At 53.1% G+C, this 23,939-nt stretch overlaps 2 protein-coding genes across 11 annotated transcripts; one reads left to right on the forward strand and one right to left on the reverse strand.

Annotated features, from left to right (window-relative positions):
• Window positions 1–839: 839 nt before the first annotated feature.
• On the forward strand, window positions 840–15,581 carry CAMKK2 (calcium/calmodulin dependent protein kinase kinase 2). 9 transcript variants are annotated; one of them, XM_027470151.3, is made up of 18 exons: window positions 840–1,048; window positions 4,718–4,831; window positions 5,270–5,739; window positions 6,489–6,536; window positions 6,895–6,948; window positions 7,086–7,137; window positions 7,238–7,371; window positions 8,053–8,089; window positions 8,275–8,296; window positions 8,389–8,477; window positions 8,581–8,780; window positions 8,865–8,918; window positions 9,203–9,276; window positions 9,516–9,603; window positions 9,849–9,944; window positions 10,359–10,487; window positions 11,548–11,648; window positions 12,365–15,581. In XM_027470151.3, the coding sequence occupies exons 3-18, from the start codon at window positions 5,326–5,328 to the stop codon at window positions 12,438–12,440; spliced, it is 1,668 nt and encodes a 555-aa protein (XP_027325952.1). In that variant the 5' UTR covers window positions 840–1,048; window positions 4,718–4,831; window positions 5,270–5,325; the 3' UTR covers window positions 12,441–15,581. The 9 variants fall into 9 exon arrangements, 7 of the variants coding, with proteins under 7 accessions (XP_027325952.1, XP_027325949.1, XP_027325953.1 ...); XM_027470148.3 differs by having other exon boundaries at window positions 840–1,028; XM_027470152.3 differs by having other exon boundaries at window positions 840–1,028; window positions 4,724–4,831.
• A 314-nt stretch (window positions 15,582–15,895) lies between these two features.
• Window positions 15,896–23,874, reverse strand: P2RX4 (purinergic receptor P2X 4). 2 transcript variants are annotated; one of them, XR_005269659.2, is made up of 13 exons: window positions 23,348–23,874; window positions 21,743–21,890; window positions 20,704–20,775; window positions 20,549–20,621; window positions 19,975–20,071; window positions 19,686–19,766; window positions 19,438–19,579; window positions 18,990–19,126; window positions 18,150–18,235; window positions 17,557–17,650; window positions 17,408–17,473; window positions 17,228–17,323; window positions 15,896–16,539 (listed from the first exon to the last, which is right to left on the reverse strand). XR_005269659.2 is itself a non-coding variant. In XM_027470156.3 (12 exons), the coding sequence occupies exons 1-12, from the start codon at window positions 23,476–23,478 to the stop codon at window positions 16,507–16,509; spliced, it is 1,170 nt and encodes a 389-aa protein (XP_027325957.1). In that variant the 5' UTR covers window positions 23,479–23,867; the 3' UTR covers window positions 15,896–16,506. The 2 variants fall into 2 exon arrangements, 1 of the variants encoding a protein (XP_027325957.1); XM_027470156.3 differs by lacking the exon at window positions 18,150–18,235 and having other exon boundaries at window positions 23,348–23,867.
• Between the last annotated feature and the right edge of the window lie 65 nt (window positions 23,875–23,939).

Consider the following 23,939-nt stretch of genomic DNA (forward strand, 5'->3'; position numbering starts at 1 on the left):
CTACGTTTACTGTGTGTGTTCTTCCTTAGGTGCTGGCTGTAACTTACCTGCGCTGGTTTTATCTGTGGATGACCGAGGACCGCAACTAACTCAGTATCTGACCCGTTGCCATTGACTGTAAGCAATTAAATCCTTGTCTGGGGGGGAAAAACCAATTCGGATGCCATGTGGGATTTCATGGGCAGGTGGGATTGCACTGGTGTGAGTGCAAATGTGTGTGCTGAGTGAACCCTGAGCACTGGGCTGGTGCTGGTCCCTTCTGCTGGTACATCCTTACACCCCGCTGCTGTACAAAAGCTGAACCTCCTGGTTTAGATGTAGAGCTTAGGGATATGGTTTAGTGGGGACTGTTAGTGTTAGGTTAGAGGTTGGACTCGATGATCTTGAGGTCTCTTCCAACCTAGAAATTCTGTGATTCTGTGTGTTGTAAAGGCGGACAGGTACCGTGCCAGGAAGCGCTCCGTTAAGCCGCGGGGCTGGTAGCGATGAGAAAGCAGCTTTGGGACCAAACCTGCCTCTGCTGGAGCCCTGCCAGGAGAGGCAGGAGGATAATAATAATAATTTATTAAAATGAAAAGTGGCCCGTGCTCCCTGAGCGATGCTGGAGCCCCTTGGGCCGAGCCCTGTTTGCAAACCCCGTATGGGGACAGAGAGGAGGCTGAGCTGGGGACCCCCTAAATAAATAAATAAATAAAATAATATATTAAAAAAAAAAAAATACAAACACCCCCCCCGGTACCCCCAGGGCCCGGCTGCTGGCGCTGGGGGCGGGCAGGATGCGGCTGCCCGAGGGGGGCGGGAGGGGGGAAACCTCCCCTTCCCCGGGGCGGAGCGGGGCCTCCCCCCCGCCTCCCTGCCAGCCTCCAGCCTCCATCCCAGCCTCCGTGCCCGGCTGCCTCCCTCCCTCCCTCCCTCCTTTCCCTCCTTTCCCTCCTTCCACCGGAACGGAACCGAAAGCAAAGGCGGCGCCGGGCGGCCCCGCTCCGGCCCCGGGGGCCGCGCCCTTCCCCGCGGCCCAGCCCAGCCCGGTACGGTCCTATACAGCCCGGTACGGCCTGATACAGCCCGGCACGGCTCGGTATCGGTCCGGCCCGCTCAGGTCGGTGCCTGCGGGCGGGGCGGGGGCGGGGGGGTTGCGGCTGAAGCCGAGACAAAGCCGAGCCCGGAGCGGGGACGCCCCGGTAGCAGATCCGGCCTGCGCGCGGCTCCGCCGTTATTTATTTCATTTAATTATTATTAATTTTTATTTTTTTTTTTTTAGGGGGGAGGATCGGTGCTGGCACTACCCCAGCCTGGGCTGTGGGGTCCCGGTGGCATCCCGGGGGGGGGGCTGGAGCTGTGGCTGGAGGCTGGAGGCAGAGGGGAGACCGGTGCCAGGGGGCTCCGAAGGGGGCTGGGGGCTTTTGGGGTTCCCCGGGGCTTCCCCTAAGCCTGCAGGGTTCATGCAGAGAGCAGCAAGGCTCGCTTCACCTTTGGGACCAAGTTCCCATCTTTGCTGCACACCGCTTGCTGCCCCCCCCCCGGGGAGCCCTACAGCTCTGTGCCCCCCAGGGCTGAGGGTCCCAGCCCCTCCCGGCCCCCCACCACGAGCCCTTGGGGCGGGTGCGGTGCTTTAGGTTAGGGCAGAAGGATGGAGCCTGCTCCAGGGAGCACTGGCATCGGATGGACCAGGGGTAGGCGGCCTTAATGAGGCTGGGGAGGTAATTTGGGGGAGGTTTTGCTGCCAGCTTGGCCCCAATATCTTTAATTAGTGTTGGCAGCGTGCGGGGCCATAGGGCGAGAGGCTTTGAGCCCATCCTGATGCCAGGTCCGACGCTTGCACTCTCATTTTGGGATGCTCATTGTGTCCCACTGAAGCAACGTTAGGCAGTATCATCGCTGTTAAAAAGAAATCTTGTTCAAGATGCTTTTTTCTTCCAGTTGGAACCTGCCACGGGGTTTTCTGCCCCCGCAGTGCTCCCGGCCAGCCTTGGTGGTTTCCTCCCCAGCTTGTCCCATCCCATCCCATCCCGGCCGCGGCGATGAGAAGCCCGGGGACACCCGGCCTCGGTGGGGGCTGGGTGCCTCTTTCCAGTACCTCGTTATTTTGGGTGTCCTCCGACTTCTGAAGAAGCCGCTGAGAGATTTTTTCCATTAAAAGTCAGCCGGGGATGCATATGGTCTTTGTATACTACGGTGACTAATAGATTTCTGGCAAGGTCTGAGCTCGCCCGTAGGAAGGGAAGCGGCGCTCGATGCCCCGGAGCTGCCGATGACACCGCTCCTGGCACCGGCGCTTCCACCGCTCGCTGGGACCACGGAAAGCAAACCAGCGGCCGGATTCTGCCTGGCCGGAGCTGCCCCGGGCAACTTCCAGGCTGCTTCCAACCTCTGGGAGCAGGGGGAGGATGTGTGGGGGGAGACTCTGCAGTGCAAACCAGCCTTGGTTTAGGTCTGTGCTGAAATCAGTAATTTTTGGATCGTTTTTTTGGGTAGCACGTGAGCTGATCCCCCCCCCCCAGCAGGATGGATGGAGGTGGCGGCCGTTGCTTGCTTCTGCTGTGAAGGTGAAAATGGGGCTGTGGGGGGCTCGGAGCATCCCTCAACCTGGTGGTTTAGGGTCCGTGGGTGCCCCCAGGGCTCAGGCAGCACCGAGTGCCACCTGCGGGTGGCTGTGCCGTGTCCCCATGCTGCTGAGGGGCTCCTGGCCAACTCGGGTTAGGGTCAGGGGCACGATGTCAACAGAAATGACCCCCAGAGGTGTTGACTCTGCTTCCACCCTGAGCGAGGCGTTGGTTTCTGTGTGCTCTGACACTTATCAGTGTGGGGCCTACATGGGGACCCCGCTGGGTCACCGCGGTGGCCACGTGGGCTGTGTCGGTGGCTTTGTCCTTGTAGGGGCCACTTTTGTCCCCATTCGTTTCCACCAAGCCACGTGGCCACGGTGCGAAAAGGAGGGATGACGCCTGGGCTTCCCAGCCCTCTTTCCCTTTTAATGCCCCTCTCCTCGGTGAATTAGATGCGAGACTGATTGCTTCGATAATCCTGCTGCAGCCGCTATGGGTTAGACGTGGCTCGCAGCCAAAAGCTGGCCCGATAAATCATTCCTATACACCAGGCTGCTACAGTTCCTGAGGATTTTGTGGCATGTGCTTTTTGCTTTTACGTAAGGATCTGCTGGATTTCACACCAGAACGCGCCGCTTTTCCCCGCACAATGCTGGGGGTGGGCGGGTAAAGCCCCCAGGCTGTATTTCTTCCCTTTGGCTTCATTCCCCCACAGTCGATTTTGGTTTTCCTCTGCCCAGTTACACGGCTGTCTTCCTCCTCCTCTTCCTCCTCCTCGGCATCCCTAAGTGCTTATTAAGGCTAACTGGCTGCGTTATTCTTAGAGGTTATTCCCCTTCCCTTCAGTAGCTGGGTCTCACTTTTGGGTTTTGCTTGGGAATGGCATCCCGGTGTCCTCTAAAAGGCCGGATTCTGCACCCACCCTTTTTTCCATACAGACAGAGGGGAAAAAGAAAGCCACAAAACTTATTCTCCACCGTAGGAGTTGTGAGGATGGTACTGGGGTGACTTTTAGCCTCTTCCCAGAGCCCTGGGACGCCTGCTTGAATTAATCAGCCCTGATCTGTTTATCCTGCTCAAGCCAATTAACTCCATGGTCCAGGGCACGCTCGCTTCCGAGCCTTATTTCACACCTCTGCTTTGCTGTGGCCCAGCAGAACGGCTCTCGCGTAGCCACCGGGAGGAGATGGGGACGGCCACGTCCCCCCGGGGACCAGCAGTCCCCCGGGGGTGGCAATTGGCCGTGGCCCCCCTCGGCGCTGCCTTTTTTGGTGCGTTTTGCCTGGGCGGCCGCGGCGCTCAGCCAGGGTGCAGGGCACGGCGTTTGGGCCCCGGCCCCGCTGGGTGGGATGGTTATTTATAAACGCTGCCTGGCACGCTTCCCCAAGCGATGCAGGCAGATAGAAACTCCCGCCGGGTCTGTCCGGGCCGATTTGGGGCAAAATCAAGGGGAAGGAGGGGTGTTCCTCATTATTTTAGCGTATTTTTGAGCGTGCTTTTAAACAAGCTGCCGTGGTCCTAACGGCTTCATGCGTCTTGGTGCTGGGATGCGCTGCCAGCTGCACCGGGGGAGTTTCGCAGCCGTGGTTTTGCTGGCAGCGCCCGCGGGTCCCGGCTTTCTTGAATAACGAAGCCCCGGCCAGGAGCGGATTGAGCGGCGTTTCTGAAATAGTTCTGTCCTTGTTGCCGTTCGGCGGCTTATTTATAGCTGTCGCATCGCTTGCGCTTCTCCGGAGCGGCGAGCTGCACTGTGCCGACTCGGCTGCGCTCTCGCTTCAGTGCCGGGGGTGAAATAACTCAGGTTTACAGATCAGGGCTGGAAGTGGCAATTTGGCCTTCAGAAAGTCTGGAGGAGGGGGGCACCGCTTGAGTTTGGCACTTGCCTTGTAATCGGTCTAAAGCACTCGTGAGCTGGGTGCAGCCTGGAAACTTCAGCACGGCCGAGCGGAGCTAATTTTAACCTGCGGCCCTGCCAAGGTGCAGGAACTGGGCGGAAAACCCAACGAAGCCTGGTCCTGGGCACTGATCCGGGGTGGTTTTATTCATTTGCAGCTCGTGGCAACTCGGAAACATAGAAATTAGAAATGATGGCACAGCACAGGAGGAATGGGTGTGTGGCTGCTGGCCCCATGATGTGCTGCTAACGGAATTGCTTTCTCGTTTCTTCCAAGGTGCAGAAATCCTGTCCTTGCCAAGGAGGAAGCAGGGAGGAGGAGAAGCTGTGCGGATGCAGCGCGGCGGGCAGAGGTGGTGAGCCTCAGGGCCAATCCCGCACCCCACGCTTGGTAAGTGTCTGTACGCCCCTGGGAGCAGCTTCCTTCGGGGGCAGTTTGGCAGAGATCTGCCCGTTATGAGAAGGAGAGATGGGAACCGAGCGGTATTTTTGTGTGCTTAGTGCAGGGTCTGATCCTGCCCATGTAAAATACCACTTCGGGGGCCTGGTTGCTGAGTTCCCATGGTGGTGCTGTGCCCTGGGGGTGCTTAAATAAAGGGGGTGAGCAGAGAATTAGCAGTGGCTGATAAAGGGGGAAGAATCCTGCCTGGTGCCACTTGGTTTCCTCCGGTCACTTCACCTAACATTAGCTGAAGCCATTTTTTAGGTGTGAAAGCCCTTTAGGGACCTTCCCCGTGCGGGATCCTACCAGTAGGTGAGGGAAGGGCACAAAACCTCCTTGGTCCATACCAAGCCCTGACGCAGCCCTTGTGCAACACCGTCCTTGCAGGTGCACGTCCCCATCGGAGCACCGCCGGCAGCCGGGATGAGGCCGGCGGCCTCGCCATGCCTTCCTGTGTCCCCGGCAGCTCCCCCACAGCCCCCCGGCCCCCACGCCACGCCGGAGGGCGCAGCCAAGCACCCGAGCTGCCGCTGAGCGCCTGCCGCCGCCGCACCATGGAGTCGCTCATCGTGGTGACCGAGTGCGAGGCGACGGGGATGGCGAGCGAGGAGGAGATGAGCGTGGCTGCCGGGGAGGACGGCCGGGAGCCGAGGGCGAAGCTGAACCTCTCCGGCCGAAAGCTGTCCCTGCAGGAGCGCTCGCACACCGCGCACTCGCCCAGCAGCAGCGACGGCGCCAGCGAGCGCTTCATCTACCCCTCCCTGCCCTACTCGCCGGTGACGTCCCCGCACTCGTCCCCGCGCCTGCCGCGGAGGCCGACGGTGGAGTCCAACCGGGTCTCCATCACGGGACTGCAGGTGAGGCTGCGGGCCTCCTTCCTCCTCCTCCTCCTGCTTCCCTCCCTTGTATTTTTGGGATGAAGTCTGCAGGAGTGTGGGGGAATGTGGGGGAAGGGTGGCAGGATCCTGGTCCATCCCTGGCTATGGGGACAGCCCCAACCTGGGGGACAGCACAGCTCCCCGGGTTAATGCAGTGGGGAGAACGGGTTGGCTGCGATTCCCTGTGCCACCAGCTCGCCTGGCTGTGTTTTGGGGTGCTGGGGTGCGGAACAGCCAGAAATCAGATCCTGGTCCTGCTTAATCTGCCCAGATGCAGGCCGCTTCACTCTTTAGCTCCTTTCAGGAATTGGCAATTTTTGGGTTTACCCTTAAAAAAGACAGACCCCAGTGAGGCTCGGAGAGAAAAATTGTACTGCCTGCCCTGGCCTTCTCAGCACCGACAGCAAACGGGCAGCAAACACCCCCGGGGCAGCACTTCGGCTGTTGAAATAAAAAAAAAATTTGGTGCCGGGCAAGCGTTAAAGCCCCGGGGCTGCCAATCGCCGCCGCCGCCCTTCATGCTCTCGTTTCGCATGAGCGGACAACGCCGCCTGCCCGGCGGTGAACGTTGGTAATTAGCTGTCTCTAAACGAGCCGGCACGTGGCTGCGTGGCGTTATTGCCGCTGAACCCGAGCTCTCCGGCTCCATCCTGGAGCTGCCAGCCCGGGCGTGGAGGGCAGTGTCCACGCACCTCAGCTCCTGGCAGATTTGCCCTCTCTCCCCGCAGGACTGCGTCCAGCTCAACCAGTACAAGCTGAAGGATGAGATCGGGAAGGTGAATATTCTCCGGCTTCAGGGATGGGGTGGGAATTCGGGGTGCAAACGCGTTGGTTTTGCTCTTGCTTTCAATCCGGTGACATCGATTGTTGAGTTTAGCCCTTCTCTGTGGCAGCTCCCCTGGCTCCATGCTGCAATGCTGGTCTTTTGGGGTTGTGCCCATTGATTTATTTCTTTTAGTGATCATTATTTGTCCCCTTTCGAACAAAATGGGGTGTCTGAGCCTTTCTGTGTCCTCCTGGGAGAACTGTGCTGCCTGCTGACCCCCGGCATTGCCTGGGCTTTGCAGAGGAGCCTGGCTTGGTGCTGGTTTTTGTTTTTTCGGATGGGTCACCTATGGCTGTGTCCCTCTCTAGGGCTCCTACGGCGTGGTGAAGCTGGCCTACAACGAGGACGATAACACCTACTATGTGAGTGGCACACGTTCCTGGAGCACACAGCGGGGACAGGGACAAGGATGGTGATGGGGACAGGGACGAGACAGGTCCCCTCTACTCACCCCTGCCCAGTTTTTGTGCCAGATCTCACCACTTCTCCCTTCTTGCAGGCAATGAAGGTTCTCTCCAAAAAGAAACTGATGAGGCAGGCGGGCTTCCCCCGTAAGTGGCACCCGGTGGCATGACAGCTCCGGGGCAGGTGACACCTCGGGGACATGGAGGGCTCGGAGCCATTCCCACCCCATTTTTGCCTTTCCCGCAGGCCGCCCGCCGCCCCGTGGGGCCAAAGGCGCCTCAGAGGGCTGCGTGCAGCCCAAGGGGCCCATCGAGCAGGTCTACCAGGAAATTGCCATCCTGAAGAAGCTGGACCACCCCAACGTGGTGAAGCTGGTGGAGGTGAGCGGGGCGGGCCACCAGGACATCAGCGTGGACGGAGGAACTGTGGAGGGGCTGGGATTGGGGTAGAGGGGCTGGGCAGCTTCCTCTTGTTGCAGATTCATGTTTTCCCTGTTACGAAAGGTCTTTTCTTCCCTCCTCCCCCTGCCTAATAATTTTCTTTCCTGCACAGAAGGGAAAGTGCAGAAATAATTTGCTTCCTTTGAGGATGCGGATCAGTTTTGGGGAGGAAGTGGTGTGCCTGTGGGCTCTGCAGCCGCACTGCCCACCACCCACTGCCTGCGTGAAACGGTCCAGAGGAAACAAAAATTGAGAATTAAGGACAGGCAGGCTGGAATTCATTTGGCTTATGAGTCAGATGATGCTTCCTGCGTGTCTTAAATATTTATTTCCAACTACATCTTTTCTCTTCTTCTTCCCCCACCTTGTGGGTAGAAGCTCCGAGATTAGCAGACTGAACCCACATGTTTTTAAATTAAAATGTCATGAGCAGGACCCGAGGGTGGGTGGGAGCTCACAGCCTGCCAGAACCCCCGTTCTTGCCCGCCCTGAGCTCCTGGGGGGGCTTGGTGCAAAACTGAGGTGGCTGATGCAAAATAAATTGCAACATTTCACTTGCAAGGCAATTTCTTGATTTTATTTTTGTTCATTGTCTAATTTCCTTTCTGCTTCTTCTGACAGGTGCTGGATGATCCCAGCGAGGACCACCTGTACATGGGTAAGTGCCCACAGTCCATCCTCCCACATTTCAGTGTGGCTGCTTATGGGGCTGGGTCTCTGCGGGGTGCATGGGGCATTTTTCTTACATTCACCATTAAAATAATTGCTTTTGTGCTGGGACCATGCTTGCAGGAGCTTGCACCTGTACATAATCAATTATCCATGTTCCATTCTCTGTTGCAGTGTTTGAACTGGTGAAGCAAGGGTGAGTTTTCCCGATTTGCCCCCCGACGCGTTAACACGGGGCTCCTTTCGGCATCTCCGGCCGGGAGCCAGCTCTGTCCTCTGCCTGTGCAGCCCCGTGATGGAAATCCCCACCCTGAAACCTCTCAGCGAGGACCAGGCTCGGTTCTACTTCCAGGACCTGATCAAGGGCATTGAATACTGTGAGTGCGGACAGCACCCAATTCCTCATTTTTATTGTTCCTACCCCCGGGGGTTTGGCTCCTGCCTCCTTCTGCTGCATCCATCATTTCCCTTCAATCGCAGTGCACTATCAGAAGATAATCCACCGGGACATCAAACCTTCCAACCTCCTTGTGGGAGAGGATGGGCACGTCAAGATCGCCGACTTTGGTGTCAGCAATGAGTTCAAGGGAGCCGATGCCCTCCTCACCAACACGGTGGGCACCCCCGCCTTCATGGCCCCGGAGACGCTCTCAGAAACCAGGAAAATCTTCTCTGGAAAGGTATTTAATAGTGATTTTTTTTTCCCTAATAACCCTCCTTGCACATGCTGTTGCAGATCTGAGGATGCTTTCTTCTCTCCGCAGGCTTTGGACGTGTGGGCCATGGGAATCACGCTGTACTGCTTCGTGTTCGGGCAGGTAATGGTGTTTGGTAGTGCTGGTTTTGTTTTGGTGCCTGCATTCAGCCAGGCACTGGCTGGATTTTGGGGGCAGGAGCTGTTGTAATAATTTGGCCATTTTTAGTTAAATGTTATTTTCACGGCTTTTCAAATAAGACACTGCTATAATAAGAAGCCTTCCAGTATTTCCCTACAAGCATCTCCTTGTTCTCCCTGGGCCCCATGAGCCCCCAGCGCTCTCCAGGCTGCCCTGCTCCTGCTCAGAGGCTGTTCCTCTCCTCAGTGCTCTTTTCTTTGCGGCAGTGTCCTTTTATGGATGAAAGGATCCTGAGTTTACACAATAAAATCAAGACCCAAACGTTGGAGTTCCCAGACCAGTAAGTACTCAAAAAAAAAAACAAAACACCCACAACCCCTAAACCATCAGCCCTTATTTTAAAGCATGTCCGTGCTGTTGTCCTGGGCAGATTCCAATTTTTGGGCTCTCCCAGCTCTATGCATGTGGGACCATGCTCCACATTGCCCAAAACAAGGATATTTTGATTGTCTGGGGAGGACAGCGGCTCCATGCCTGGGGCTGGGTCCCCGTCTCACCTCTGCCCTCTCCTCTCCCAAGGCCAGAAGTGACGGATTTCTTGAAGGATCTGATTACGCGTATGCTGGATAAAAATCCTGAATCGAGGATTTCGGTCCCTGAAATTAAGGTACTGCCCCCAAAACCTGCTGGTGGCCATGGCCCCACTTTCGTGGGGCTCTCCTCGCTCGGCTTTTTTGGGCTCAGTTTGCTAGCGCCAGGCTAGGTTCTCCCCATGTGCCCAGGCTCCCCCCGGGCAGGTAAGTCCCTGCTCCTTCCCCTGCTCCGGGACCCGCTCAGATTTGGGACCTTTGGTGCCTCCAGAAGTCGCAGGCAACGGAAATCCCCTGAGCCTGGTATTTCCTCTGCTACCAGGCAAGTACCTTGCAACAGCCTTTGGCAGGAGATTTCTGGTCCTTCGCCCCTGCAGGAACCTGGAAGGGGCGAGAAGCTGAGAAAATGGAGACAAAGGTAGGGGGAAAGGATTGCGGGGGATTTGCCGAACCGGTCCGTGCTCCTCCAGCGGCTGCCCGGGACGCCAGCTGTGCAGGCAAGGAGACCAAGGGGTTTCTGCCTGGATTAATTCTAGTCCGAGCCCGGGGCTCGATGGGGCTCCCCATCACGGCTGTTCCTGTGTGCGGTCTGGAGGAAATCCCCTCTGTAAGATAAGAGTGGTGATAGGTTTTCTGTAAAACCCACGGGGACGCGGTGTTTTGGCGCTGCACGGCGCCGAGCTGCGACGCCGCGTCTCTCCCGTGCTCCCTCACATTTCGGAAGGGTACAGGCGCCGTAGCTTGGGCGAGGAGATGCGTTTGCCAGGCCTGTTGTGGTTGGAGTTACGAAAAAGAGGCAATCGTCCCTGACAGGCTGTGTTATTAATTGAAGTTGCACCCTTGGGTCACCAAGAACGGAGCGGAGCTGCTGCCTACCGAGGATGAGAACTGCACCCTGGTGGAGGTGACGGAGGAGGAGGTGGAGAATTCGGTCAAGCACATCCCCAGCCTGGCCACCGTGGTGAGTATGAGCAAGGCGCGGTGAGTGCAAGCGAGGCACGGCCTGCAAGCATGCAGGCCCAAAGGGGAAAAGCCCAGGATGAGAGCTCTCTCCCAGTGTGTTTTCTTCAGCCCCAGATAATTCAACGTGCAACTCTACCTTTCTCCATGCAAGACTAAAAACCAGCTCTTGCTCTAAAGTGACTGCAGCAGTTGAGGGTTGGTTTTTCCCCATTTGTGAATTTTGCGCTGACCTCTGTGGTGGGCACTGGCTGCAGGGACAGGCTGCCCAGCACTGCTGGCCCCCTCAAAAACCCAGGTGGGTTCAGCCCAGCTCAGGGTGAATCAGGGGAGTGTGTTCCTGGGAACCTTTTTAAATAACGCACCGCCTGTGGCTAGATTTGAATTTTCCCATTTGCATTTGTTCCTCAAAATTACCCTCCAGCCCCTGATCTCCATTCATCCAACTGCGGGCATCACACTCGAGTGCCAGCCGCACGTGGCTTTGACTCTTGAATTAAATTCCTTCCCCCACGGGACCCGGCTGGCACGGGCATTTCACATGTGTGAGGGCTCTCGCTGCACGGTGCTGAGCAGATGGAGAACCCAGAGAGGGAAGAGAAGCAATAAAAATTCAGCTGGGGGTTCCCAGGTGCCGAGGGAAAACTGCACTGGTTCCTTCCTTCCCCTTTCCCCGTCCCTTTCCATTTAATTTTTCAGCCAGGTAATAATGGGCAAATGGGGATTTGCAGTTACAGGATGCAGGAATCAGTGAAACCTGCTCCCCTGGGCGGAGGAAAGGATCCCACACTTGGTTTTGCTCTCCTGCCCAGCCTCGCACCAAGCGTGGCTGTGATCTGCACCCTCATCTGTTGTACCATGGCTTTCAGATGAGGATACAACCTCTGTGTTAAGCAGTGGGAGGCTTGTAAACGTGTGTTTATTTATTTATTTTCTTTTAAAGAAAGGGAATTTTGTTTTCTGTAGTTTAATTTGTTGAGCACAAGGGTTGGGTGTTCCTGCTGCTCTTGAATGAAAAGAAAAGCAGTAACGCCCTGCCCAACCCCAACCTGGTCTTGCAGATCTTGGTTAAAACGATGATCCGGAAGCGATCCTTCGGGAACCCGTTCGAGGGCAGCCGGCGGGAGGAGCGCTCGTTGTCCGCCCCTGGGAACCTGCTGCCGTAAGTGTGGGACACCCACAGCCTGCCCTGCACCCCGGCCAGGACGTTAACACGTGCCCTATCTGACCTCAGCTCCTTTGTGGGGTCTGGGGGAAGCTGGGGTTTGTGGTTTCGAGCATCCCTGACCCTCCTCTGGGGTGCAAAGCTTCTTTTCCCGGTGCTTCCCGCCTGTCACCAGGAAGCTGGGTTGGGGGGAACGTGGTCAGAGTCATGAAGGCTCTGTGGTGGGGACAGTGCAGGTGCTGGTGTCACTTTCTGTTTTGTCCCAGATGCTCAGCAGGGGTTAGGTGGCTCCTCTGGAAACTCGTCCTGCCCAGAGGTGACTTGTCCTCAGCCCAGGTGACCCCTGCTGCCCTTAAACACTGCCCACAACTCCCAAAATATGAGACAAGGCTCAGTTTGCCTCTTTTCTCAGCCATGTTTTCTTCCTCCACACTGGAACGGGCAGCACATTTTGTTACCCCTCTGGAGCAGGGTCGGGATATTTCTGGGTCCCCCCCATCTGCCCATGGGGCCACTTTTTCCTGCAGTCCCAAGGGAGGGGGACTGCCAGGAGCACTGGGAGCTCCAGCCTGGCTCCGGTGCCTGCCCAGTCCTCCAGACACCCACAAAACAACACGCAGGGAGCAGAGGCAGCTTTCTCCTCCCTCTGTCCTCACCCTGCCCCAAACAAATTGCGGTGGAGGAGGCTTAAACCGCTTGCCGTCCTTTTAAAGCAGGAAGCAAGGCAGTGAAGATAACCTGAAATGCAACGACTTGCCCAACGTGGGAGAGGAGGAAGTCCTTTCGTGAACGGCCGCTTTACGGTTCTGTTGAGCAACTCGGTCCAGGGCATGTTACAAAGCGTGCGGCTGAGGATGAGCGACATTAACAGAGCCCACACCAAACGCAGCATGACGCGGCGCTATTTCAGTGTAACGCTGGGTGTAGAGCTTCCATAGCAGCATGTTGTAAGACATCCGACTCCCGTATCTGTCATAACCATTGAACATCTCTGATTGCTTGGACCGCAGACTTCTCATGGGGGGAAAAAAAAAAACAAACGTGCTGGCAGATCCCGGAGAGGTGAGCGATGGTGTTGAGCAGCAACAGCGCATTGCAAAAAAAAAAAAAAAAAAAAAAAAGGCAGTCAAACAAAAAAAGCATTTGGAACTGCTTTTACCTGGTTTTTCATGCCAAAAAAATTTCCAGGCACTATCGCCAACGTCCCAGGGGTGTTGTATGCCCATCTCGTGCGCACGTGCAGAAGTGTGAAGCTTTTGCAGAGCGGCATGCGCGACAGCAAAACGACACTCACGCACTTGGAGGGTTCACGACCTGCCAGAAATGTTGCATCTATTCCTCGTCGTCCTGTTTTGGTTTTAATTGACACCTTTTTAACTGCATGAGAACAAAGCAAAACCCACCTTTTCAGCTTTTTTTATTTATTTTAAGAATGCCTACCTTTGTGAGCCGAGTTGTATTAAACAGCATCTACAGGATGTTCAGAAAGTGAGGCTAATTGCAGCGTTTGAGGACGCTGCCTCTCCTGAGGTCTTGGTGTTGGTGGGACTGCCAAGGGGTAAGTTCAATACTCAGTGTATGAAAGGAAAAGGTACTTAAGGGCTTAAGTTCAGTCTGAACTATTTTTGCTGCAGACATAAGAGTGAAAGGTGGTGTTTAGCTGAATGTTTTGAACAGCAGAGGAAGCACTAAAAAAAGTTTTGTTTCTAAATCTTTTACTTGATCTAGATAGCTATACTAGTAACTATAAAATTCAGGGTAAAATCCTTCACTTCCATGTACATTACATGGTTTACTACAATTAAAAATAATACAACTTATGCTATTTTTTAAGTATAGACTTAGGGCTTGCTTAGACTTTAAGATCTTAACGAAATACATAGATTAGCTAGTAATTTTCAAAGAAACCTTTGTTTTCCAAACTCTTCATTTGGATTTTGGGGCCAATGCTGTGTACTTTTTGCAAGTTCGTTACCAGTAATTTGTGAATGCCTGTGGATCAGAGACTTGTTAGTAAATTAAGTGTATATCTAATTCATGGATTGTTTCTTATGAAGAGCTCCTTCACCTGCAGTCAGATTTCTCTGATCATTTTTGTGGTGCTTGTTGAAAAAAAAAAAATAATCGTGTAGTGGGAGAGACTCTGGCTTCTGGACTCATGTTCACAAGGTCTCTGTGCTCGGACAAAGCTGGAGAGCGGCAGCGTGTAGGTGAGCTGGCGGAGATCAGGGTTTGGCTGAGCAAAGGGGTCCGGGTAAGTACGGCTGGGCTGTGGCTGGAGCATGGGGCCAGGAGGAGAAGGTACTTTAGGAAACTGAAGTGTTAGGAGTGGTGAGATGGCTGCCTGCTGACCCCACCACAGCTGCCCCATTGTAGGCTTTTAGGACGTGACTGTTCCCTTGTCTTCCCTCACCTTGGGCGCTGCTGGCAGCAGAGTGCTGAGGCTCTTGGCTGCGGTGGGACCTGGCCCAGTAAGTTCTGGCTCTGACGGGTCCTTGTTGAAGTCGGGTGGTGTTAGTGAGCGCACAGGTGCCTACACAAACTGCCCCGTACGTCTTTTGATCACCTGAAGCGATGCTCCCCGAAGGTCGCAATTCATTACCGAAAGATTGTGCTGCTGGCCTCTCCAAAACCAGTGCCTCTGGTTTGTGGTTTGGGAGCAGTACGGTGGATTTGGGAGCCATAAGATGCACTGTTTTCCTCCCATTTTTTGTCCAAAGCTATGCCAAAGCCCTGCAGCTTCAGCTTTGGAAAAACCAAACAAGTAACTTGGGTGCCAGCACTACTACCACTGCCTCCTCCCCTTTCTCTGAACAGAATTTGTTCATCGTGGAAACGATGACTGGGAGTGGGCATCTTGGTTCTATAACCTTGTAAATGGACTTATTCTGAGGGAAAAAAAAAAAAAAAGAAAAAAAAGAAAAAAAGGGATCTGATTACTTGTAGCTGGTGTGTAGTGATGTGTGTGGTGTGTTTTTGTTAGAGGTGGGTGAGCTGTAGCGATGCTCCACACTGAGCATCTCCAGCTGGTGATTTGGCAGGTGCCTAGCAAGACAGTTTAAATTCACCAAACAGGATTGCCAGGTGCAATGCAGCTTCTGAACAGAACCTCCACCAGTTCCTTGGTGCCCAGTCACAGTTACTGGGATTCAGATGCTAGCATAGATCGGTCTTATGGACAGTGTGGGCTTGGTTCGTACAGATCTTAAGGCTCAGCACTTCCCGAAGGTACTCTGCAAAAGGCTTGGATCTTAGTGCCAGCTCTGGTAAGGCTGCAGCCAAATGCACGTTTCCAAAAGAAACTCGATGTAGATTTTCTTGTTGATTCGTTCTGTTGAAAGCGTAAAGCTTGGGTGTGTGAGGAAGATGTATCTCAATGCATGACCTGTTAGAAAGCAGTACTGTATGTTTCAATCTGCCCAGTTCCCTGTCTGCTGTTCCTTAGTAATAAAGCTTGCTTTTTTCTTATAGTGAAGTAAACATTTTGCTTGTGCCTTGGAACTGGGCTACAGCTTGATTTCCCCAATTCCCCTCCTTTCAAGCAAGCCCAGTGCTGACTGTGGGGTTAATGCTGGGTACGAAGCCTTTTGGGCTCTGAAAGCACACACGGGAAAGTGCTATGGGGAAACCGGGCCTCTTGTGCTGAGTAGTTTTCTTGGTGGTCCCCTCTTACCTATCAGGCAACTGATCTGTTTCTTTTTTAGAGTCCTGAATATTGGCAAATTTTTATACTGTTTGTTTAATGACCAAGGCTTGTGTTTCATTCCTACCCCTTTATTATGCATTTAACTTTATCAGGTGTATCAAGTTTAAATACTGTGTATTTACCACTTTTAAATTATATTACCGAAGAAGAAAACAACTAAGTGTTTTTCCACACAGCTGTTCAAGCTTCTCTGTACAAGTTGAAATAAATGACATGCAACCACACCCTGAATTAGTTGATCAAGGGGAACCGTTATCCTGTTTGACTGGTCTTTATCAAACAGATTTTGCTGGTTGAAAAAGGAGTCTGAAAGCTCCTTCCTATGTTACTGAAGTCTGGTGCTGTACCATTACTGGGGATCTTGGGCAAGGAGGAGACAATGTGAATTATTTGTGGGCTATTCGTGTGCACAGACTGGAGAGCTGACTCTTGGCAAGACACCATTTGAGTTGTTATTCTCAGCTTGGTGCTCAGAGCAGCAGCAGGCAAATCAAGAATGAAACAAAACCAAAACCCAGCTTGCAGGACGCCAAGAGGGTTGATAGAAGTTAACATTTTATTAAAAAAGAAAGCAAATTTTTGCACAGTGGCACAAACAGAAAATAGAACTTGTAACCAGTAAACCACGTACCATAGCACAAGGGAATGGGGCACCGCTTTATCTCAGTTGATGGCCACTGGAGCTTGGGGACAATTAAATAGAAGGAAGTCTCACCTAAACATCACCATCCCTCATGGTGAGGAGAAGTGAGCTGATAACTGCTCTCCTAAGGTTAGGCAACACATGCCAGGAGCCACGTTTGCTGTAAGGAAGAGCCTTTGCTGCTCTCTGCTACCACTGAGCTCAGGGAAAGGAGGACTGTTGAAATGACAGTGACATTATCCCAAGCTCATCTGTGCAGAGGTCTGGCACAAAACCACGAGGCTTTGTATGTGCTTAGTGCAGTTCACCTGGAAAGGACAGATCCAGTTCTCCTCTCTGGGGGTTGGTTCTGGCTAGCAAAAGGTGGCGAGTAGTGAAGAACATCCCTTTCTTAGGTTTGTTCCCCCCTTCCTTCCAAGGAAGAGAGGGGCAGGTCTCACAGCAGGGTCAGGGAAACATTCACAGCGTCAGTTCACAGCAGCAGCTGGTGCTGCAGCAGCAGGAGATCAGGAGTCGGTTCCGTAGGTCTCGCCGTCTCCCTGCAAAGATCAGAGATTACGTTTATCTGCCAGAGAACTGTTCTTCCACTTCCTCTCACACAAACCCCTCTCTGCACAGGCGATCTACTCTCTGCTACTGGACTCAGACTTTACAGTGCCAGTGCAGCAGGTCTTTTGACTCAGAACGCCTCCTTTTTGGCACTGCCCACCAAGCACAGGGCTGCAGAGCACAGCTCTGCCCTCAGTACCAGCCAAGGAACCCCACCAGAGGCAAGAGGAGGGCTAAGTCCTACTGGCCTGATGGATCCTTTAGCTCCTGAAGGGGAGTGGAACTGGCCATCAGCAGCCTGGTTTCAGAAAACACCTGCCCAGGGGCTGTGTTTGCTTGCAGCAGCAGGCTTTGGGGGGATTTAAAAGCAGCAGAACTGTCTGCAGCTTGTGGGAGGCAACTGCCAAGGACGGCAACCCAGAACAGAGATGCAGTGGGAGCTCAAGTTCTTGAACATACACTTCCCTCTCTGAGAGTGGTTGCCCAGGAAACACAACATTTTTTTCTAGTGCTTCTCCCCACAACAGCTCTGAAGTAAAAATGAGCTGCTCTGAGGACAAAGTTTCCTCACAGCTGTGGTACAAAGCCTGTGTTTGATGTGGACTTTGTACATCCTGTTTCAGAACGCTTCCTCCTCTGATTCCAAAGGCATCTCGCCCTGCCTTCATTGATGCTTACCATCTCATAATCCTCCACATATTTGTATTTCTTCTCCCGATAGTAGTATTTCTTCTTCATGCAGTTCAGGACAACAAGGTCGCATAGCACTGTAGCCTAGTGGAGATTGGAAGAATTTAAGGCAACGATCCTCAGAACTCAGCCACTAACCTGGAATTCAGTCCTAGTGCAGTCACTTACCACTCCAAACAGCGCTAAGCCAGAGCCAATGTTAATCATTGTAGGAATTACATCAAACTTTCCTGCCTGGAAGACAGTTACAAGGCTAAATATGTTTTTTCCGTATCTCTGAAAGCCCTCACCCCACAACCTCCACGAAGTTGCCCTACCTTTCCAAACACTATGATATCAAAGCGGATTCCATAGGCTTTGACAAGTGTCCGCGATTCAACGCCACTACTATCCTTGTAGTATTTTGCAAACCTATAAAAAAAAAAAAAAAAAAAGTAGGTCAGAGCTTAGCTGGAAATGTTGAGGATCCTTATGTGATCTTCATGCAGCATCCAGGTGTGTTCCCCATCCCAAAAGGATGGGCTAAACATTTGTACTTCCACAGATTAGTTTACATGCAAGCAAGCACATACAGGAGAAAAGCCCAGAAGAGGCAAGTTTAAAACTGCAGTTAGCACCAGCCCAGTCAGGAGACTTCTAAAGGATAGAGAAAGGAGGAAGTTAGGTGAGCAGAAGGACAGATGGGGAGAAATTGAGCTACACATGAGAATCAGACCCTCACAGAGGCAAGCAGGAGGCTGCAGGAGCACAGCAGCCACAAGAGGGCAGGGCCGGGAGCAGGCAGCGCGGGAGGCAGCAAAGCTCACAGCTCAGCTCGGCACACGAAGGCGGTTCCTTGTCCCACACAACGTGACTCGCACGCAAATGACACGGAAAAGGAATATGAACAAATAAGTGAGATTAGACTTACTCTGTCACATGGTTCACTAAGCCAGGAGGAAGCACAGAAGAGGGTAGAAGAGAACAGGAAGGATTGGTAAGGGCAGGCACCATGGTCTGCAATTAGCAAGAGCATCTCAGAGCCTGCACCAGCTGGGCCGCGATATCCTCCAGCCTGAATCATCTGACACCCCAATACTTGCAGGCCTGGCACCTCCCAAACACGGACATGCTCCGTGTGCATGGCAGCAGCCTCCCACCACACCATGAAACAATCCTCGGCTCCTGTCTGAGTGACTGCAGGCCCAAGTTCACGGCCCTGGCTGGCAGCAAATTCACACAAGTTCTACCAAAATTGATTCCCTCTGCTAACTGAGCTGGTGACTCCAGAATCAAGCCAAGCCCTGAGCGGTTTCCTCATGACCAGGACAGTTGCAGGGATCTCGGCAAGGAGGGTGGCCAATCCATACCATAGCTCTGAGCCTGGATGCAACCAGCTGCCCAGCTTTGCACTCAAACTGCTTTACTGGTGGTACTGAACCCACCCATACCAACCAGCACATGTATGTGGTGGTGTACGCCAGAAGGATGCTCCTGGTGCAGATCTGGTCTCTGACTGACAGAGACACCTTCTAGAGGCTAGTTTTTCCCTCACCTTGTACAGTGAAGGAGGCCCTTCAGCCTCCCAACCCCGTGCTCCCTGCCCCTTACATCTCACAGCACCAAAGAAAACCTCCAAGCAAGTTTTACAGCATCAGAGGAAGTCCGAGGACCAGCTGCAACTGCCAGAGGAGCGCAGGCAGCCTGCAACACTGTGCCAACGGCAGGCGGAGCCACAGGCACAGCAGGGTCCCTTCCATTGCCACGTTACCTGAAGTTGTACCCAGGTGAGACGGTGTGGGCAGTGTCCTTGTTGTCAAGGCGCCGGAAGGAATATTTCGGCACGCAGTAGGAAGCAGCTCTGTCAAGGTTGCAGTCCCAGTTGATCTGCAGCCCCATGACTCCACCCTGCAGAGCAGAGGAGAGGAGCTGGTGAGCAGTCCAAGAGCCTGAGTAGCCTAGCACAGGGCTCTGGGCTGAGCAGGACCCTGATCACTGGCTCATGATGCACACCCAGTCTTCCCCACTGCTACAGGAGAACACAGCCCCACCCAAGGCACCCAAGGCCAAATATTGCTAAGTAGAGCTGACTCTGCTCCCTCTGGCCAGGGCAGTTCTCCGTTTTGCAGCTAATGCATGTCCCATGGCTCATGCCACCAGGCGGGGGGGATGATTACTTACTGCTCCTATCCTACATACCCAAAAGGTCTGCCAAATACCTCCACAGCCATCTCCTGGAAGTTCTGCCCTGCAGCTTCAACTATTTTCCCTAGGCGAAAGATAGGGCAGAAGGGATCTGTCTTGGAGTCATAGATGCAGTTCTTGAGGTAAGTGGAGTTGATAGTGGGGAGGATGTTTCGTCTATAGGGGAACAGAGAGAGGAGATCTGTTGCATCTTCTTCCAGTTGTCCAGCTCCCCTTTACTGTCCAGGAGGCCAGGCAGCAAAACGCCTCGCACACTACTTACTTGGTGAAGTTGAATTTGGGATACCAAATATTGTTCTTCACCAGAATGGTGAAGTTCTCGGCTCCTTGCAGAAATGCTGGCCTGCAAAACAACAGAAAAAAGTAAATAAGTTTCATTTATATTTTCACAAACAAGGTCTTCATCACTGCAGGGCCTTTGATGATAACCTCTTTAGCTTTTCCCAATAGTAATGCGTAAGGAAACATCATTGGTTGTGGCAGAAACCAGCTGTGTACTGCTGGCCTCCTCTCAGGAGGGCCACCACAGAGTAAGAAGACAGAGCTCTCACTTGGGTACGTGATAGTCATCTTCCACAGGACACCATGCAAAGACTTCACAGGTCTTGATGCTGTCGTTGTAATTTACACATTTCCCAGTTTGGATGCCTGGAAAGACATGCACATGGAGACATTCCCAAGGAAAAGTAAAGAGGTAGTATTTGCCCTGTGATGTCTCCTCACTCTTTAAGGTGAAAGCAGTCTGCTCGGAAGGGAAGTGCCACTGTCTAATCCTCATTATTTTCCATTGCAACTTGTAGTACAATTTCAGAGAAAGAAGCATTTTCCAAGTCAAATCCTCATCTATGCATGTGAAACTGCTTCATGGACTTAAGGTCTTGAAAAAACTCTCACACTGTTTACTAACTCACCAAAGCACACATCCATCCAGTATCCACCCAACGCAGTTAAGCCCATCTGCTCTTCCCTGGAAGAAAAATGTGAGCTTCCTTTTCAGTTCTCTTAGGTAGGAAAGAATGAGAACAAGGAGACTCAAGCGGAATGCTGCTTCCTTCACAGGAGAGTGGGCACAGCGCAGAGATATCACAACACAGAATGAAAGAGCCCTTGCAGCAAGTTTCCTACCGTTGCTGTGGGTGCTGACATATCCTGGAACACAGCTGTTGTTCTTGCTGCACTCTGTTTTATCATCTGGAAGCTGGACAGGAACAACAATTAAACAAAACTCCAAAACCATCCCTCCCCACACCACGTAGGATTAAAGCAGACCCTGTACCTACCTCTGGACATTGGCCCTGGGTCTGGTTTAGTGTGAATATCATGTTGGTCATGACAAACACACTGTTCTCTTCCTGAGCATGCAAAGCAAGAAGGAAATTTAAGAGTGACAATACTATGCAATAGTATATCCACGGCACTGCCCCAAATGTCAAAATGTCTTTACTGACAAAGCTGAGATGGTCCTGCAGAGGGGGCTTGTTAAAGGAGCAAGATCCCACGAGTATCGCCTGATACCACTGCCTTTGGGCAGAGGAAGGAATGTGGGACTAGCAACCCCTTCTGTCCTCCCATTTAGCCCCTCCTTTACAATATGAAAACAGATCACAGAGCTATTCTGGGGGTTACAAGGCATGACCAGGAATAAAAATCCAGCTGCAAGCTTGTTCACAACTCTCACTTTTTTTTTTTCAGTATATCTACTGAATATTTGACCAGTCTTGGTTTGTTTCTGCAGTGAACACCACCTCCATTACTTTCAGATCTATATGAGTTGGGATCTGTTCTTTCCTCCTGCTCCATTAATATGCAAATACGATCACTCAGCCAAAAACTGGCTGAATACTATCACTTTCTGCACCACAACTGACGCAGACAGAGTGACCCACAACTAGCAGCTTGGCCACGTCTGCCAGCCCTGAAGGCCACGTACTTCCCACACAGCGCAGATTCCTGCAGACACACCGCCAATCAGTAACTACAGCAATACCTCCTGTTCAGTTCCGGATCAGATGAGTGGCAGGCTATTCCTTGGGCTTCTGCCAACAAATTATCTTTGAATTGTTTGCCTTTGAGAGTAAGAGGGAGGATGTGGTTATTGCCACAACTTTTTCCTGAAGTCTGCAAAATTCTCCTTCATATGCATACACACACACACACACACACTTTGCTTGAAACAAGCTTCCTAATCTGCTTTATTTGCTACATTCTCTTGTATAAAGGCTATGCTGGAGCAAAAGCTGTTCCAGACCTCATTGGATTTTGGCAGAGCAGCAGCTGTTTCTTAGAAAACCCACCGTCTGCATGTGAAATGATTCATACCTGAGGAGGGATGACATAGTCAGCTACATCCCAGACCCTGGCTCCCAAGGAGGATGTGTTTGTCAGCGTTACTCCTTTCACCTTTGTGGTTACAGAACTGACCACAGAGTCTGTTTCCTGGTAGCCCTTCTCCCACACAAAGACCCAGCTGCAAGATAGGGATTGCAAGAAAAAAATAAAGAAATCAAACCACACAGCACACATCAGAAAACAGCTAAACATCATAAATTAGCACAGGCAGTGGGAATTTCACCTTTTTCCATGTGTAACCTGAAAAGGCAGGTCCATATAATTTCACAGTGATTTGCTACAAAAGTCACAGGATCAGCCATCTCCCTTCTGTTTTTTTTTTAAGTGGTTTGTCAGTGTCTCATTACTGCATAATTGTATGTACGTCCTCCCACTCCCACAGGTGAACATCAGTTCACAAGAGGGGAAACAGCACAGGGCTCTGACATGGTCTCCACTACTATCACCAAGCAAACGTCACTTTGACTCGGGGCAGTCAGCATGGCCATTACTGCTGTATAGGTGGTGGGTCTGGTCCACACCATCTATTTTTGGCTTTTTATTTAGGTATTAAACAAGAATAGGATGAAGTTTCCTTTCACCAGCTGCGTGCAGGAACGAGAAAGAGACAGAGAGTGCGCTGCAGAAACCCCCTGTTAGTGAGAGGAGCAAGGATGCAAGAAAGCAACTCTCAGGATAACCAGTTCATGACTTTTCCCAACTACATGCCTTAAATAATTACAGTTTTCAGGTTTCCACTGGCACTTACTGTAAAAGCTATACACTCACATCCTTTGCTGCCAGTGAAGGATCCATCTCCTCAAAAAGCATTTCAGGACAACTGGGAATTAGGTTAACTTTTACAGCTTACACTGATATTTCATATATTCTCAGACTGCAGCAATCCACACACAAAGCACAATCTTTGCTCCTGTGACCAGGAAGGGCTGCCCTGGTTTTTCCTTGCTCCTATGGGCCAGGGCCACACCACAGGAGTAATTCCTGTCAGTAAAACATTGACCTGCTGCCTCTCTCTCATGGCGGGCTGTCCACCACCTGGTTGTCAGGTCTTTCCTCACAACACAACGCTCTTTGCCTCATAAAAGCTTTTATATGTTATAAAATGCTACCTGTGACCTGGCGACAGGTGGGAGGGAAAGCCACCAACCCCTCTCCAAACTTTACGCCATTTGCGTCCTTCTGAATAGTGATTTGAAGCAGCCAAGACCCAGTTACCGTCACCCACAGGCACACATCTGCCCTATTCCTGGAGCTCACCCCACATTTCTTCCCCCAAAACGCCTCTATCCCACACATTTCTTCCCCCAAAACGCCCCTATCCCACACGCTCCCTCTCCTCAGGCACGACCCCAGCCCTCCCCTCAGCGCCCCGGGGGTCGCTTCCCGCCCCTCAGCGCCTCCCTGACAGAACTGGGGACCGGGCAGCCGCCGGCTCCTTCCCCTCAGCCCCGGGGAGCCTCCGCCTTTGGGGCAGCCCCAGACCGACCCCTGCTGCCCCCTCAGCCCCTCGAGGAGCCTCCCGCCCTCCTCCCTCACAGCAGCCCGCCTCCCTCAACGCCCAAGCCCCCAGCTCACCCGATCACGTAGGCGAGGATGGCGAGCTGCACCCCGCGGTTGACGAGCCCCACTTTGCGGCTGCGGATCAGGACGATGCGGGGGGTGTCATACTCGAAGAGAAAACTCTGCACGGCCCCGCACCACACCATGGCGGCTGTCGGGAAGGACGGGCGGGCTGCCCGCCGCCCTCCGGCCCCACACGGCGGGCAGAGGCCGCCGCCGCCCCGCCGCGGAGCCACAGCGCCCCGAGCAGCCCGGAGAGCGCCGCGGCAGCCCCCGGGGCTCGGAGCGGCTCCCGGCGCTTCCCCAGCTCCTTCCCGCTCCGTTCTCCACAAGTTGCCTGCCAGCCGCCCCTGCGGCCTCTCTCCGGGCTGTTTTCGGCAGGGTTTAGGGAGTGGTCCGCGGCCCTGAGCCCTGTGGGGCGCCCCGGGATGAGCCGGGGCAAGGCTCTGCCCACAGGCTCCCCTCAGCTATCCCGGCAGGGCAGCGGGGGTGGCCTGGGGCCTAAAAATCCGTGTTAAAAGAAAGAACCGGGCACTTGTGGGTCCTGATTTTTTTTTTTTTTTTTTTTTTTTTTTTTTGCTGGTTTGTTTGTTTTTCCACACTCCTC

This window comes from Anas platyrhynchos, chromosome 16 (genome assembly GCF_047663525.1).
Source record: "Anas platyrhynchos isolate ZD024472 breed Pekin duck chromosome 16, IASCAAS_PekinDuck_T2T, whole genome shotgun sequence".
NCBI classification, from domain to species: Eukaryota; Metazoa; Chordata; class Aves; order Anseriformes; family Anatidae; genus Anas; species Anas platyrhynchos.

Bases quoted from the DNA above. Each gene is read 5' to 3' on its own strand.
- P2RX4 (XM_027470156.3), bottom strand. From the start codon at position 23,478: ATGGTGTGGTGCGGGGCCGTGCAGAGTTTTCTCTTCGAGTATGACACC. The intron at 19,580-19,685 runs GTAAGTAGTGTG...GTTCCCCTATAG, and splicing joins CCCAAATTCAACTTCACCAA to ACGAAACATCCTCCCCACTA. The intron at 19,127-19,437 runs GTATTTGGCAGA...TCTGCTCTGCAG, and splicing joins TCCAGGAGATGGCTGTGGAG to GGTGGAGTCATGGGGCTGCA.
- CAMKK2 (XM_027470151.3), top strand. From the start codon at position 5,326: ATGCCTTCCTGTGTCCCCGGCAGCTCCCCCACAGCCCCCCGGCCCCCA. The intron at 8,297-8,388 runs GTGAGTTTTCCC...CTGCCTGTGCAG, and splicing joins TTTGAACTGGTGAAGCAAGG to CCCCGTGATGGAAATCCCCA. The intron at 8,478-8,580 runs GTGAGTGCGGAC...CTTCAATCGCAG, and splicing joins GATCAAGGGCATTGAATACT to TGCACTATCAGAAGATAATC.